At 33.3% G+C, this 15,846-nt stretch overlaps 2 protein-coding genes across 2 annotated transcripts; both read right to left on the reverse strand.

The window, feature by feature from the left end:
- Positions 1-3,652: 3,652 nt before the first annotated feature.
- Positions 3,653-8,524, reverse strand: LOC131943077 (ankyrin repeat domain-containing protein 50). Its single transcript, XM_059303087.1, has 3 exons — positions 7,539-8,524; positions 6,494-6,948; positions 3,653-3,689 (listed from the first exon to the last, which is right to left on the reverse strand). The coding sequence occupies exons 1-3, from the start codon at positions 8,520-8,522 to the stop codon at positions 3,686-3,688; spliced, it is 1,443 nt and encodes a 480-aa protein (XP_059159070.1). The 5' UTR covers positions 8,523-8,524; the 3' UTR covers positions 3,653-3,685.
- LOC131943071 (ankyrin repeat domain-containing protein 50-like) lies at positions 8,522-9,736 on the reverse strand. The gene is made up of 2 exons (XM_059303081.1): positions 8,567-9,736; positions 8,522-8,529 (listed from the first exon to the last, which is right to left on the reverse strand). Exons 1-2 carry the CDS (start codon positions 9,678-9,680, stop codon positions 8,522-8,524), a joined length of 1,122 nt encoding a protein of 373 aa, XP_059159064.1. The 5' UTR covers positions 9,681-9,736.
- Between the last annotated feature and the right edge of the window lie 6,110 nt (positions 9,737-15,846).

The raw sequence follows: 15,846 nt of genomic DNA on the forward strand, positions 1-15,846 counted from the left end.
TCCGGGGGGGGGGCACTTGAAGTTTTCGGGGGGGGGGGGGGGGCGGTAGACTTTCTTGGGGGGGGGGGGGCGGACACTGTTAAAAGTATATATTTTACATATAAATTATATAAATTTCATTTTGTTCGGGGGGGGGGGGGGGGGTGGCGGTAAAAAAATTTCGGGGGGGGGGGGGGGGGTCTAAGCCCCCCCACCCCCGAAGAGATGCCTGGAAGAAACTCTGTCCTCAACCCTATTGGTCTGGGTCGTCTATTTGTATTTTTGTTTTTAAACTAGTAAACTTTAATCAATCATTTATTAAACTGCAAAAATCAATAGTAAATTTTGCATTTTTTTGTGAGTGTGTCACTCCCCCCCCCTAAAGTGTGTCACTTCCCCCCCCCCCCTAAAGTGTGTCACTTCTCACCCGCCCCCCCTACAGTGTGTCACTTCTCCCCCCCCTACAGTGTGTCTCGCTGTGCGGTCCGCACTCACCTCGCCCCTCACCTTTGAGACGCTCCTGAGTAAATGTATTATTTTAATTAGTGGCCAGTATTTTCTTTTATAAGTCTTTCTTTTATATTAATGAAACTAACATGAATAGTCAAATGTTTTACATGATGAAAAATCATATGCACACAGAATATCTTTTGATAATATCTATACTATAAAGATGAAATATGTAAGGTGTTGGTGGGTATATCTATATGTGACGGACTTGAAGAACACTTTAAATAGTAAAAAAAATTCCTATTTATCACAATAGTGCTATATTCATAAGGCTTTAATTTTTGTATTACATTCCAAAGTGATGTCTAGAAAATTTAATATTTATCATTTATTTAATAAGTGTGCATTTTTTCAATTAGACGTTTTAAATAATTAATTTAAATTGCAAAGAACAAACTTAATTTTTATCCTTCACAAAATTCTAAGTTTATCTGAAAATTTTTAGAAATGACCTCCTTTTCTGCAAACTGCTTTCCTTTTTACAATTTACTTCCTTAAAAGTAAAGATGGCTTATAAAAAATGGCATCAGAAAACAAAAACAATTCTTTTTCTTTAAAATCTGTGTTAAAATTACCCTCTGTTTTTCACATAAAATACAAAGATTATATAGTATATAGGGAAATATGACTGGTTAGTTTTGACCCATTTCTAGATTTTTGCCGGATATGGCGAGTTTTTTTTTTCTGACACCCCTAGGAGTTCTTCTACCCCCTCACAAAATTTCAAAGGGGGTGTAGTTCTGGAAAAGTTTTTTTCGTAAAGTAGCTCAAATAAGGCGCCGGTCAGTCGAGGCCAGTTTTGGAAACACACATTTAATAATTCCACTTTGTCCTACACGTGCTATGTTAGTTCTCATCTTATACGGATGTAAATATAGCCTAGTTATAAAACATAATGTACAGGATCTACTTTTATTGAACTACTTTTATTAAATCAATAAATACAAATCCATAATGACATTGCGACCAAGTATATTAGTCTATGGCCTATCCTCCCCTTTTGCATTAGCCCTAGATTAGTAACCGCAATATCAGTTAACACCTGTCAATCTTCCCCTATAACTATATGCCTCTTGTCGAGAATGCATATTTCATGTAACACCACACATTTACAAACGTACATAAATGTGAAAAATAATAATATTAAAACAAAACACGGTATTTGAAAGTACGTATTACATATTTTTATTTAATATTGTATAGATATTTTTAAAAAATAAAGCATGAACATATATTTAATACTCAATACTTTGTTGTATTCCTTATATTTATATAGACGAATGCAAGACGGGAGAATTATGTGGACGATAGACGGGGTGCTTAAATGTATTTTTTATTTACTTATTTATATAATGTGTACACCGTACCAGAGGCGTAATTAGAGGGGGCGGGGGGGGTGGGGTGGACCGCACCGGGTGACATCATTTAGGGGGTGCCACCAAGGCAAAAAAAAAGCAAAATATATAGAGAAAAATTATATTTCCACTTAAATTAAGTGATTAAGTGATTAATTCGAGTGTTAAATAGTCTTTTAAGAGGTGGAAATCGAGAGTTTGAGGGGGAGGGGTGCAAATCAAATAGAAAGTTTGACGGGGGTGCAAATCGAAAGTTTGAGCGGGGGGGGGGGGGTGCGAATCGAAAATTCAAAGTTTGTCCACTGGACCGTACACTCATTCAATGATAGATTCATATTATTTCTACTGGGTAAATAAAGTTATCTAGTTATGTAAATTGGAGTCCAGTTTCTTGTATTTACGAACCTACAATCACTGGTATGTTTGAAACACAAATATAAGCTTTGACACGTACACAGAGAAAACAATGATAACAACTCCTCCTAGTGTGTAAAAGGCATCAGTTTCTTAAACAGTTAACATACATATTATTTAATGCATTGTAAATTAATATTAGCAAAACAATGTATTAAAAAAACAAAAGCAAGAAAATATATATTATGTTTATAATTATTAGTCTTTATTGCGCCAATCCTACTTTTATTTTTACTTCACTGTTATACTTATGAGGAGAAAACACATTATTAACTATAACTAATTTCATTACTTAGGTTGTGCACCTGTGCTGTTGAATAAAATATTTCGGTTGCTCCGATTAATTTCTACTAACATTTTGTTAGAATAGCAAACTGTGTATGTAGAAAGGAGCATGAATTCCTTATTTAAAAGTATACTAGACCAGAAATTATTCTTTGGATTACTGTGGGTTCAGGGGGGTCAATCAGAAATGAAGTCATGCTTGTTTGAAGATTTGTATTTTCCCTCACCCTATTTTCACAACGCATCGTCATAAAAAAACCAGATCACCACATCTAAAAAGAAGGTCACGCCTCAGGCAACATGTTTTTGTCTTTTAAATAAACCGATTTTGGCAAAACTTAAAACAGACAACAATATCCCTTTATATTTTGGGTCACAGATACAGGTGAGCATAACCTATATCTGAGAGGCATTTTAAAAAAATACACATCTCAAAGAAGTTACACATCCGCTTACATTTTTTTGTTTTTAAAATCATCGATTTTTTTCTATAATATTGTCTGCGTTTGAACCACACTCAAATTAAATTACTCAGTTATTAAATCTTTCTTGAAAATAATAATAATGGATTTCAAGCCTACGATTTCACTCAGTGCATTTTCTATGCGGAGAAAATTAAAACCAAAAGATTAACAATAACTGTATGGGATTCCATGACAGATTTTAAGGAAAGCCACTTTTATCTGTAAAGAAAATTTATTATTTTTACTTAAATTATATCCGACTTTAACCTATCCCATTGATAATAAACAAATATTTAAGGCATGCAATTATTTAGTAAAAAAAAATTATTATTTAATATGTTTTTCTATTTTTTCTTTACATTTCTTTGGACTATATTTTAAATCTTTTTGTTCTCCAAAAAAAAAAAAAACGGCTAAAATCTAGTTTATTGTTATAACTAGATAAATGCTTTGTATTCTAAACTTAAAATGATTGTCCAGCGTCTCTTATGAAAATTTATAATAGTGTTGAAACCTAATGTAGATAGTAAACAGACATAGCGAGATTCCTAATAAACAGAAATGCAATCTACCTTCCATTAACAAAATTCAAATCAATTATAGAATATGAAAAATACTTAATAAATAGCATACTTACGACACATAGTTTTCGTCGGTACCAATAGTTTTAGACTTTGTTTAGCTGGAAATAAAGTTGTACATATTAAAAAACATATGCTTGTATGCATTCATGTATCTATACATCCACCCCCCCCCCATTCCAGTAGCGTATTAATGGGGTGGGCTAAGTGGGATGCACTCATTGGCTACTTATTATTAGGGGTCCCAAAAATTTTTTAGAATCATATTATGTTTTCAATTGGACTTAGACAAGCAGCACTATAACTCTAATATGTTAACAACAGCAGGCCCAATTAAAAAAAAGGTATGGAGAGATGTTTTCAAATTTTGTTAACTGATTCAAATGTTTGTATAACGTCGACTTTTAAAAGACAATTTCTAATAAAACACTATTTTAAAAGTACTGTAGGTGTAATATTGGGGTTTTAACACGTTTATCCTGGATTTATACTCCTCAAGTAATAAAAGCTTTAATTCAACATCATTCTCCTGAATGTTTCGTAATTTATTGATGAGTCAAATGATGAGCATAGAAATGCACCAGCTAGAAGAATTCGGGATTATGACTTACATAATTTTTGTACATGTTTATGTCTCAAATTAACTTTTGTGTTGAAGTTTACCTTCATTTTTGCGTTTGTGTTTATATTTTTACAAACGTCCACATTTACATATAGAACTTGAAGTGAAAGGGTATATAATGTTTAATGAGCACATAAGTCATGACCCTTTACAAATAACTATTAACTCAATAGCCCTTGTGGAGCCTGGCTGGTAGGGCTAATATATATATATATATATATATATATATATATATATATATATATATATATATATATATATATATATATATATATATATATATATATATATATATATATATATATATATATATATATATATGTATATATATATATATATGTATATATATATATATATATATATATATATATAAAATATATATATATATATATATATATATATATATATATATATATATATATATATATATATATATATATATATATATATAAATGTAGCAAATAACTATTAACTCAATAGCCCTTGTGGAGCCTGGCTGGTACGGCTAATATATATATATATATATATACATATATATATATATATATATATATATATATATATATATATATATATATATATATATATATATATATATATATATATATATATAAATGTAGCAAGATTTTTAAACATTTTCCTCTAGGACCTATTCCTACCAACGCCACAATTTAGCAAAAAATATCTCGACCACGTGACCACGATTTGTTTTTCTTTTAGTTTATTATAGAAGTAATTTATACATTAACTTTATAAATAAAATTTAAGATCTGAGCAGACAATAAAAAATCTTATTACAGCGTATTTCAATAATACTAACATAACTTTCATTTTAACTCTACCGGTGAGCTAAATTTCTTTCTTTAGACGAGACCAAACACAGTTCTTAAAATAACATACGATTCTTTACCGAATTTACTTTTTTTTAAAATAATACACTAGCGTGCCCGTTCCCACGCACTGCACAGGGATGAAGAAAGTCTGGCAAAATATATAAGAAGAATTTCACCAATGCGTTACCAATCTTTTATTCTTAGAGGTGTGACCTTGTATTCTAAAACTGAGTTATTTGTTTGTAAACAATGTTTGCGATTGGATCACATTTATTAGGGCACTATCGCATGAAAGCGTTGAGTGCACGTTAATCACTCATCCTAATAGTGAAGTGGAACACACTTAAGTGACCGCCCAGGCGTCATGGACAAGCATGCGCTTGGATAATATTTATAGGATCATGGGTTTACCTACCCATCGGCCCAGCACGCCTTGAGTGTACATTAATCACTAACCGTAATATCACCGTTAATGACTCACCGCCTAATTGCCGGGGACGTAGAGGGCACTCTCGTGAGCCCCTTATTACGCTACCACAGGGGCGCTTCTCAGTTTAACCAGCGACTGTCGTGTGTCACCTTATCAAAATTGCAGTGTGCTTCTTAAAACTAACGTAGGCGCCATAGTGCACATAGGCAGGCGCAGGGCGCCAAATCGAACCTTGCCGGCGTGACGTCAGAAGCGTCTGATTATGTTTAGTGAACGACTCTAAAACCCAATCTTATGCATAGTCTTTCGCACTTTTTAAAACGAATGTAGACGCCATATCGCTTACTGGATAGCACGGGACGCCAAATTTCTCCCTGACGGGGCGCTGGCAAAATCGCCTGATTCGATTTATCGAACAACTATTGTCTATTGCTCTGTTTAAAACGAATGTAGACGCTATAGCGCTCACGGAATAGATTGGGGCGCCAAATCGCTCCATGACAAAAGCGCTAGATTCAATTTAGTGAATAACTATAACGCCTCATCTTATCCATCGTTAATTTCACTGTTTAAAACGAACGTATGCGCTACAGCGCTCACGGGAAAACCTGGGGGCCTCCCGTGCGAAATAAAAAAAAAATTCTCTTAGCAATTTACCCTTAGCGTTCTTATTAACTCCCCAAAGTTTGATGTCGATTGGCTAAACGGTGTCAAACGGTGACATTTTTTTTTCTCAGGAACCGCCCAAGGTGAATTCTCAACAACTTCCCAAAGTTTCATGGAAATAAGATAAATGGTGTAGTAATGCATAAAAGACAGACAAAGGAACAGACAGAAATACATTGATATATATATATATATATATATATATATATATATATATGGTTTTAGAATCTGTATTCCTGCTTCGAAACTGTTACTTTAGTATAACCATTTTAAAACTAAAATGCATCAAATTTGTTTTCAACTATAAAAGCGTAGCTTTTATTAAAATTTACAAATATATCACAAATAACGTACCATCTAGCGTTATTCTTGTTTAGGCCATTTGGATGTTTCGTATCTAATCCACGGATATACTTTTGCTCTATATCAAATTTGTTTTCAGAATCTTTGCATTGATGCAGAACACAAAATCTTAAATCTTCTATACTGTGATACGACATGAAGTGATCGTGTAATAAACTGCCTTGTATGGTACGATTTTTTATTGCGTCTTTGTGTTCTTTAATTCGATCAAACAGATTCCGTTCCGTGCTACCAACATATTTCATCTTACAAACATGACAATGTATCAAGTACACTACATGTACATTACTAGATTTAAAAGACTCGTTTTTCAAAACACCTAAACCGCCACAGTCATCGTAATTTGTATATAATTCATCATTGTATTTATGGTTGTATTTTAATAGTTTTTGCACTTTGAAAGCAAAACATAAACTTTTTAATTTTTCCATTGCATCGGTAGAAATCTGGGGAAAAAATAACAACATAAAATCAACAGGACAATTTTTATGTTAGTTTTATATACCTTAAAATTATATTGTAAATCCACGTATACTCAATAGATGATCTTTGTCAGTTAATTTATGACTTTGCAATACATTTCTAACTTTATTTAAAAGAAAAAAAACTTTTGTGTGAATAAAATATAAAATAATAAGTCAAAAATAGATAAGTTGATTGAAAAAAAAACAATATGTGACTGACATAGATGTACATTGTTTGACTAAATTGGAATGGGAAAACTGAGGGTATTTAATTTTCGATATAATCAATAATAAAACAATTAGTAACCTAAGCTTTATTTAAAAAATTGAGAATCAACGTTTTTTAAATATTATTCAAAATTTGTATAATCATTTTTTTAATTTTGTAAATTTAAAACGAAAACATGTTTAAATTTCATAACACGTATAATTCTAGGCCCCTATTTATTTTTTACCTGACTAATTACAAAACATTGGAAAAGTATAAACTGTTAACATCACATTGATCAAAACCTATTTAATATGAATAATTTATGGGATATGCAATCAAAAATATTAAAAACACTACTTACATTAATGCTTTTTTCTGTTTCACCCAATATTTCAACTATTTTTGTGTGGTTATCTAGCTTTTTATATTTTTGAAACATCGCAAAATGTAATGCTTTAAGACCACATTTTACTCTTGCATTTTTGTCAGCTCCATATTGAATGAGTAAATCAAAAACACCTCGATGTCCATTTTTCGATGCTAGCATCAAAGCAGTACACTTATTTCTTGCATTTATTTCATTAACACTGCAGCCAATGCTTATGAGTTCCTGTACAATTTTTTCATGTCCATTCTGAGAGGCTATCATTAATGCGTTATACCCAGTTTTTTCAACTGCCTTTAAATCTATTTCTTTTACTTGTAGCAAATGTTTTACAGGCATTATATTTCCTTTTTGAGAGGCAAGCATAAATGCGTTCCACTTGCCATTTTCGCAATCATTAACTTTCGAATGTGGTAATACAAGCTCTACACACTTTTCATGCCCATTCTGTGAAGCTAACATTAATGCAGTATACCCATCCTTGTTTTTCTCAGAGACAAGTTCTTTTCTTTGTGTTATTAATTTGTCTAAGATATTTTCGTGCCCTCGCTCAGCGGCAATCATTATAGCATTCCATCCATCTTTATCTTTAACATCTACACTGGCATTGTTAACCAGCAATACATTAACAACTTTCTCATGCCCCGCGTGACAAGCAAACATCAAAGCTGTCCAACCATCTTTGTCAACTGCGTTTATGTTCTCAATTTGATCTATAAGTAGTGATACAATTTTATCGAGCCCTCTTATAGAAGCTATCATTAAGGCGTTACATTGTTGTTTATCAATAGCATTAACCAAATGGCCGTAATCCAGCAAACGTTCTACTATTGCTTTGTGTCCTTCATGGCATGCTATCATTATGGCATTCCGTCCATCACTTTGAACGTAGTTGACATTAGTTTTTTTTGTAAGTAGTAAATTTACAATAGATTCGTGTCCGTTTTTTGAGGCTAACATTAATGCACTACATCCATTAATATCATAATTATTTACATTACTACCGCCATTTATTAGAAGCGAGACAACTTTTTCTCTTCCGTATGAAGAAGCAACCATTAATGCTGTCATACCGTTTTTTTCAGTGCTTGCAACATTACTTCCGCGCTTTATTAACATTTCTACTATTTTATCATGTCCGACTTGTGATGCTATAATTAAAGCACTGTACCCTTCATTGTTAACAGCGTTTAGTTTGATATCTTTTATGTTTATTAAATGTTGAACTATCTCTGTGTGTCCATATTTTGTGGCTAATATTAATGCACTCCATCCGTTACAGTCTACTATATTTACATCAGCTTTATTCTCAGTTAGGAGTTCAACAACTTTAATGTGTCCATGTCTGGAGGCTAACATTAATGCAGTCCACCCTTTACACTGAGCTGCGTTTATTTTTGCGTTTTTTTGTATTAGTAGGTTTACAACGTCCCAGTATCCCTTATGAGAGGCCAACATGAGGGAGCTCCAGCCATCACCTTCAATTTTATTTATTTCCGCCCCGTGTTTTAATAGAATATCTACGACTTCAGTGTGTCCGTTAGCGGACGCTAACATTAAAGCATTCCACCCATCAAAATCAGATGTATGTATTTGACATTGTTTCTTAATTAAAGCAGCAACAATTTTGTCTTTGCCATATTCAGATGCTATCATTAAAGCAGTCCTTATTTTTTTGTCAACTGCATTTATATTACTTTGTTCTACCAAAAGTTCAACAGCATTTTGATGTCCATTTGCCGAGGCTAACATTAATGCGGTATGTCCATTGCTATTTACTTGATTTACTAAAGCTTTATATTCTATAAGTTTTGTTATAATTTCACAGTGTCCATTTTCAGATGCAAACATTAGAGAAGTACGGCCAATGGAGTCCACTTGGTTTACTTCAGCTCCAATTTTTAAAAGTTGTTCTACACATTCAGTGTCTCCGAAAGCAGAGGCTTTCATTAATGCAGTAACTCCATTACTTTCAACATAATTTACTATTCCATCAGTTGCTTCCTCGTCTAAATCTTTAAAAGCTAAAAGTAAAGGAGAACTAGTAAAGGCTAAGTCATAAATTCCATGTTCGGACTTAGGACAGATGTGGCTGGTTAGCTGGGTACAGCAATCCATCTAGGAAAGAAAACTCTGAATTCAAATAGCTGCTGTTCTGCAAACTGTTTCTGAGAATACAAAACCTACTGAATCAAATCCAAAAAAGAAACAGCCTGAACTCGAAGTCAGCAGATCATATGGCGTACAAATGTAAAGCATAATATCTGTGGAGGAAACAAGTTCAATATTTGAATTAACAAAGAAAAATTGACTAAAACGTTTTTAAATAATGCTCATTTTACATATATATCGGCTACGCTGTATTTAGTTTATCTGAATCATTTCAAAATATGTATTTACATTTTACACACATTTTAATTTTATATTGCTTTTAGTTTTAGCGAAAACAGGCAATAAAACTTCTTTGCTCACCATTGTTATGATATTCTCTCAATTGAGGTAAATATTTCTTTACTCACACAACGATATGGTCCTGAATATTTGTGATAATTACTGATACAAAATGTTGCCAATGGAAACAATCTAGGAGAGAAAACTCTAAGTTCAAATAGCTGCTGTTCTGCAAACAGTTTCTGAGAAGACAAAACCTACGGGATCAAATCCAGATAAAAAACCAGCCTGAACTCGAAGTCAGCAGATCATATGCCGCACAAATGTAAAGCGTAATATCTGTGGACTAAACTTCCTTCAATATTTGAATTAACAAAAAAAAATACGCTAAAACGTTATTTAAAAAATCTTATTTTTACATATTAGCTGCTGCTATGCTGTATATAGTTTGTCCAAAAAACTTCAAAATATGTATTAAAATTTCACACACATTTTATTTAATATTGCTTTTATTTTTAGATAAAATAGGCAATAAAACTTCTTTGCTCATCATTGTTATGATCTGATCTTAATTGAGGTAAATATGTTTTTACTCACACAAAGATATGATCCTGAATACTTGTGATAATTACTTACACGAAATTTTGCCCATTGAAACAATGAATCAAAACTGTTCTGTAGCAGTACAATTTGTATACTCTCAAATAAAAACAACGAGGTTATTATCTCAATCATTAATATATTAATTTTAAGTTAAAAATTAGCAGTAGTGCAAAGTTTAGAATAGGTTACACAACTTATATAAAGGAAAAGATGTTATCTTATCATTATTATTATAATACAATCCTTAAATGAAACTAAATATTATAAATCTTAAAAGAAAATATTTTACAGTTAATATACATGAAGTGTGCTGTTGTGAACACACGGACACGCCCTACAGCCACAAACGGGATACAAAGCAAGACTGAATGTAAACAAAGCCTCGTTAATACTAAAATAATTTAATAATAGCTACACTATCTACAGCTAACACAGTCTATTCTAAACACAAAATAAACAAGCTAGCAAACCTATGATACAGTGGCTAAAAACGAGTATAAGTATAGACCTACCTATAATAACCTTGGAGATCTGGACGAAACTGAGACATCCACCCACGTTTAATACTCACAATAAGAGAAATGAACAAGGACGAACGGGATAGGATACCAAGTACAAACAACATTCACCCCCATTCATCCCCCATCACTATTTTTATAGAACTAAAAAAATAATGATAATTTAGTGAAATTAAAAAAAAATGCAACTTGGAAGATTACCTAGCGCTTTAGGGTTTTTGTTTATGTGTTAAGTATTGTGTTGTGTTTTTCGTAGTGAAGCAATGACATGTTGATCGTTTATACATATACATACATGTTGAGAAATAGACAGTCCCTATCATATTGCTACACTTTTCACATTGTCCGGTTAAAATTTATGTCGTATTGGAACTGACTCAGCACTTGTTGCTTACTTTAACTCTAATTGTGTAGAATTGGAATTTATTTTTAAAGCATTACACAAGGAAGTAGATTTGTTTCTTCACTGGGAAGCACTTGTGTTAAAACCGAATCTCACTTATCCGGAGTACTTTTGATATCTTCACTAATTGTAATATTTCAATGAAAGATTTTGACATTGTTGGAAAAACTGACTTTGATGGACGTTGCCTGAATAGACTTGTGTGAGTACGGGTGGCAGAGTTTCTTCCAGGCATCTCTTCGAAAAAATTTTACCGCCCCCCCCCCCCCGAATGAAATGAAATTTATATAATTTATGTGAAAATAAATACTTTTAACAGTGTCCGCCCCCCCCCCCGAAGAAAGTTTACCACCCCCCCCCCCCCCCCCCGAAAATTTCAAGTGCCCCCCCCCCCCCTGAGAAAAAAGTCTGGAAGAAACACTGACGGGTGGAGAAAGTTTAATCTTCTTCTTCGTTCTTAATCTTTGTGTTGGATAATTAAGGATACGTGTCAACTAGTTATGCGCCATTGATGCCATTGACTCCGATTTCAGTCTGCTTTTCTTTTTTGATTTGCTTCCATAGCCTTTGTCCAACTAAGAACAAACTACAAGGAAGCAGTTGTTTCATTTTGGCGTTGTCTTTCCTAGAAGAGTGACTATTCGGTTTAGCAACCATGAGCTTTACCGACCTGACCACACCGATCCATGAAAGTTTATTAAAACCCTAACCTCTTCAGCATGGAATACAAGTTCGTATCTTTTCAACAGAGGAAACATAATAATGTATGGGTGTAGAGAGTGTTGGACAAAAAGTTGATTTTACAATTAGAAACGAAATATGTAAGCTGTAGAGACTATAGTCACTATCATTTCCATTTGATTAAATCTATGCTTTGTATGATGACATTGAGTTTTCATATTATTATGATTTATATACATCGATTATTTGTCTGTACAAATTCCATTTTCCTGACGTATTTCTTTATTCATAAAATAAAAACCATGCTAAAAGTCTAGTCCGAATTATCAAATTATTTTCTTCCGCTTCCCAAGCTCAGTATAATAACATTTTATAAATTATATTTCATAAAAAGCTGGGAACAAACTATTGCATAGGTAAGTTTATGTTTAATGTCGATATAACTAAATCAACTTACCCAGCTGTGTCCAACGTTTGCTCTATAAAGCTATATATATATATATATATATATATACCTGTATCGTGAGAGACGTGTGCAGTCCGGCTTGACGTACTTAACACGTGACTCACAAAATCGATATCTGCGTGCAGTGTTATTGATTTGGTTTTTCTAGGGCGCGCTAGACATGATGTTTCTTTTTTAATTAGCGTTTTACCGTAAATAAATTTATGCACACTTACATGAAGGGTTGAGTAAAATAATTGTATCTGTACACAAATACCTACCTATAATATTTTTTAAATGATTGCCTTAGCTCAAACTGACGATGCTAATTGTAATATTGCCTAAAACCTTAAAATATACATAAAGGATATAAACAGTCGCGTAACATGGGGGAAGAGCATGGGTAGCGGCTGCTGTCCCTCTGGCCATTTTCAGCAAAGAGGCGCCTTTTTTGGAAACTTTTTATACTCAACGTTTCAAACAATGTTTGTCAGTATTTATTTTTTTTTTTTTGGGTTGGCACAACTATGTTAATCGCAAGATTTCTTTTCATGCAACAACTAAGCATATAGTGATAAACTAGTGTTAAATCAAGATACCATTTACGAAGCGTCTACTTTTACAACGCGTTTTAACTACTGTATTGTTTTGCCATTCTAAAAATAGGCAGTAATGTGCTTTGTGATGTTTAAAAACTCCACGGGTAATACCACTGACGAGAAAGGTGTTGAGTTAGAGTCCCCTATAATGTATTTGCTTAAGAATAATTGAATAAGAAAGTATTATACATCACTCTTAACAGATAATTACTTTACATATAAAGTTTGAATCATGTAATTATTTTTTTTAAAAATACGATACACATAGAAACACAACTGATGTAGCGTCGGGGATGTATTTACAAGCTTAACGTTGGACATCACGATGAAGTAGTAGTATCTTGAACCATCCGTAACATCCATTGTAACAATGAAAAAGAAAAAAAATTAAAGATCGTAACATTACATCCTTGCAACATCTACATTACAGTGTGTGAAAGATTACATTTCTACAGCAAAGAAGAAAATCAATCAAGAAGGTTACAGAAACTTCCATTCATAAAACATAGAGCACTTTCTATTCATAGAAGATTAAATAAGTTCGTTCTTAGATCTTATTTCTACATGTGGTAACCAGAGTTTCTTCCAGGCACCTCTTCGGGGAGGGGGCCTTGCCCCCCCCCCCCCAAAAAAATTTTATCGCCCCCCCCCCCCCCGAACGAAATGAAATTGATATAATTTATTTAGAAAATATATACTTTTAACAGTGTCCGCCCCCCCCCCCCCCCGAAGAAAGTCTACCGCCCCCCCGAAAATTTCAAGTGCCCCCCCGGAGAAAAAAGTCTGGAAGAAACACTGGTGGTAACAGAGGACCCACCAACGCCCTTTATAATTTCAAGACAAAATAATGTCAAAACTACCATCAACGCCCTTTATAATTTACCACTAAGTAGGCTATATTTAATTGTGTTTACTGAGTTTTATATAATTATATTAAAAACTAACTTCAAAACACAAGCAAAGAAAGAGAGCTTTGATCTCTTGAAAACATCTTCAGTCGGGTGGACTTTGTTGCTGAATATTAGAGCTTTATATTAAAGTGAAGGTTAGAAATGGATAGTCTGTAAATGTTAGCAACAAAACATATTCTCTTGTTATCTTGTAATAACATTTTACATTGGCGGTAACTTTAGCCATAATGATGCCAGTATCTCATCTAAATGTTTAATATTTTGACGTTCTATTTTTTAAAATTATTTTCCTAGGCACGTTTCCTCAAGAAAAACGAGTTAATTTTGTTGTTAGGCATATAGCACCTATTCTAAGAAAGACTTACGTAAAATGTTTGTATGGTATGTCATTTCGTTTTGTATCTCTAGACTATAAACCTATCATAAGCAATGATCATTAACTCAATGCAAACCGGCCTCGAAGTTACCTAGGTAACCATTTTTCTCCACAAGATATGTTCGCTGGCCGCATTGATTGAAATTAAAACCGGTAGCAGGGGAGCGAACCAATGATTCTCCAAGGTCACAAAGGGAGTGAAGCAGCTATTTCCCTGAGCGAGTACGGGGTGGGTAATCGTTGAGGAGACCTAGTTGTGGTCAGGTGGTTCTCAACATGGTCCTTTAAAAACTGTGTGTTATTCCAACTGGTTCAGCATGTGATTTAAAGCAGACACCTGGATGTTGTCCGTCTCTTGTGTGCGAGATACTCAGATAGTCTTCTTTGTGTACACAATTGTGTGCGTGTGTACTCACCCAGACAGCAGAAGCGAGGTAAGTAGAGGGGCATCTACCTTTGTAGACATTGCCGTACTTTTCAGTTTTTCTTTCAGTCTTTTTCCTAGGGTAAGACATCCAAACCCGAGGCAGGCCCCAACCCCTTCAGTAAAAAAATAGAAAGGTTTTTACATTTGTATAGACAAAAAATATACACTCACCACCCTCAGGAAAAAAATCTAAAATATATCATGTATATATGTATTAATGCCCTTCTGGTCAAAAGGGTTGACAGGTCACTCAAGCTAGCACATGCTGTTTGTACGTAGTCGCCAATAGACACAAATGCTTATGACAGCTGCATGACACGTCTTATGTCATCACACAACCGTGTGTCATTTGTATGTGACAAGCTATATACTACAGGCATGATGCTGAACCATCGCAAGCTTCCAATATATCTTGCAGCATCGAATGTTGCTTCACGTTTGTCTGCAAACAGTCTGGGTTAAGTTTTGGTTTTTAATTAAAGAAAAGGTTAGTCTATGTCTTAGGATAATGATATGAGTATAGTTTAGGTTAAAATACAATATTGCTATAAATGTTAATGTATGAAGAAGCGTATTGTATACGAGTAAAAATTGTATTAACATCTTTCGGTATACTTCATTATATAAACCGTGTGTCTTGACATGTAAACATACACCATAAAAAGCCACATACAAAATTACATATTAGTAGCTGTAGAATTGACCATGATGTTTTTAAAATAAACATAAAATCAATGTCATCAATATGATTTTGCTGCATTTATTAATAATGTTTAAACATGTTTCAAAAATGTGACTCTGGTTTAAATGTGCGTTTATTCGTTTTTATTTTAATAATAAAGCATGGTGTCGCTTTGCGCCCAGGATCAGATTTTGCTAGATTTCCGATTATTGATCCAAAATAGGAACACGTTAAACCACTCGAGGCTC

The sequence above is a fragment of the Physella acuta genome, unplaced genomic scaffold, assembly GCF_028476545.2.
Source record: "Physella acuta isolate Inbredline_101_S28 unplaced genomic scaffold, ASM2847654v3 ptg000440l, whole genome shotgun sequence".
Lineage (NCBI taxonomy): Eukaryota > Metazoa > Mollusca > Gastropoda > Physidae > Physella > Physella acuta.

What these genes read in the sequence shown, in the direction of transcription:
- LOC131943077 (XM_059303087.1), bottom strand. Translation starts at nt 8,522, where the DNA reads ATGTTAGCCTCAAAAAACGGACACGAATCTATTGTAAATTTACTACTT. An exon ending in AAACAGAAAAAAGCATTAAT is followed by an intron (nt 6,949 to 7,538) that starts GTAAGTAGTGTT and finishes TTTTTTCCCCAG; the next exon opens with ATTTCTACCGATGCAATGGA.
- LOC131943071 (XM_059303081.1), bottom strand. Translation starts at nt 9,680, where the DNA reads ATGGATTGCTGTACCCAGCTAACCAGCCACATCTGTCCTAAGTCCGAA.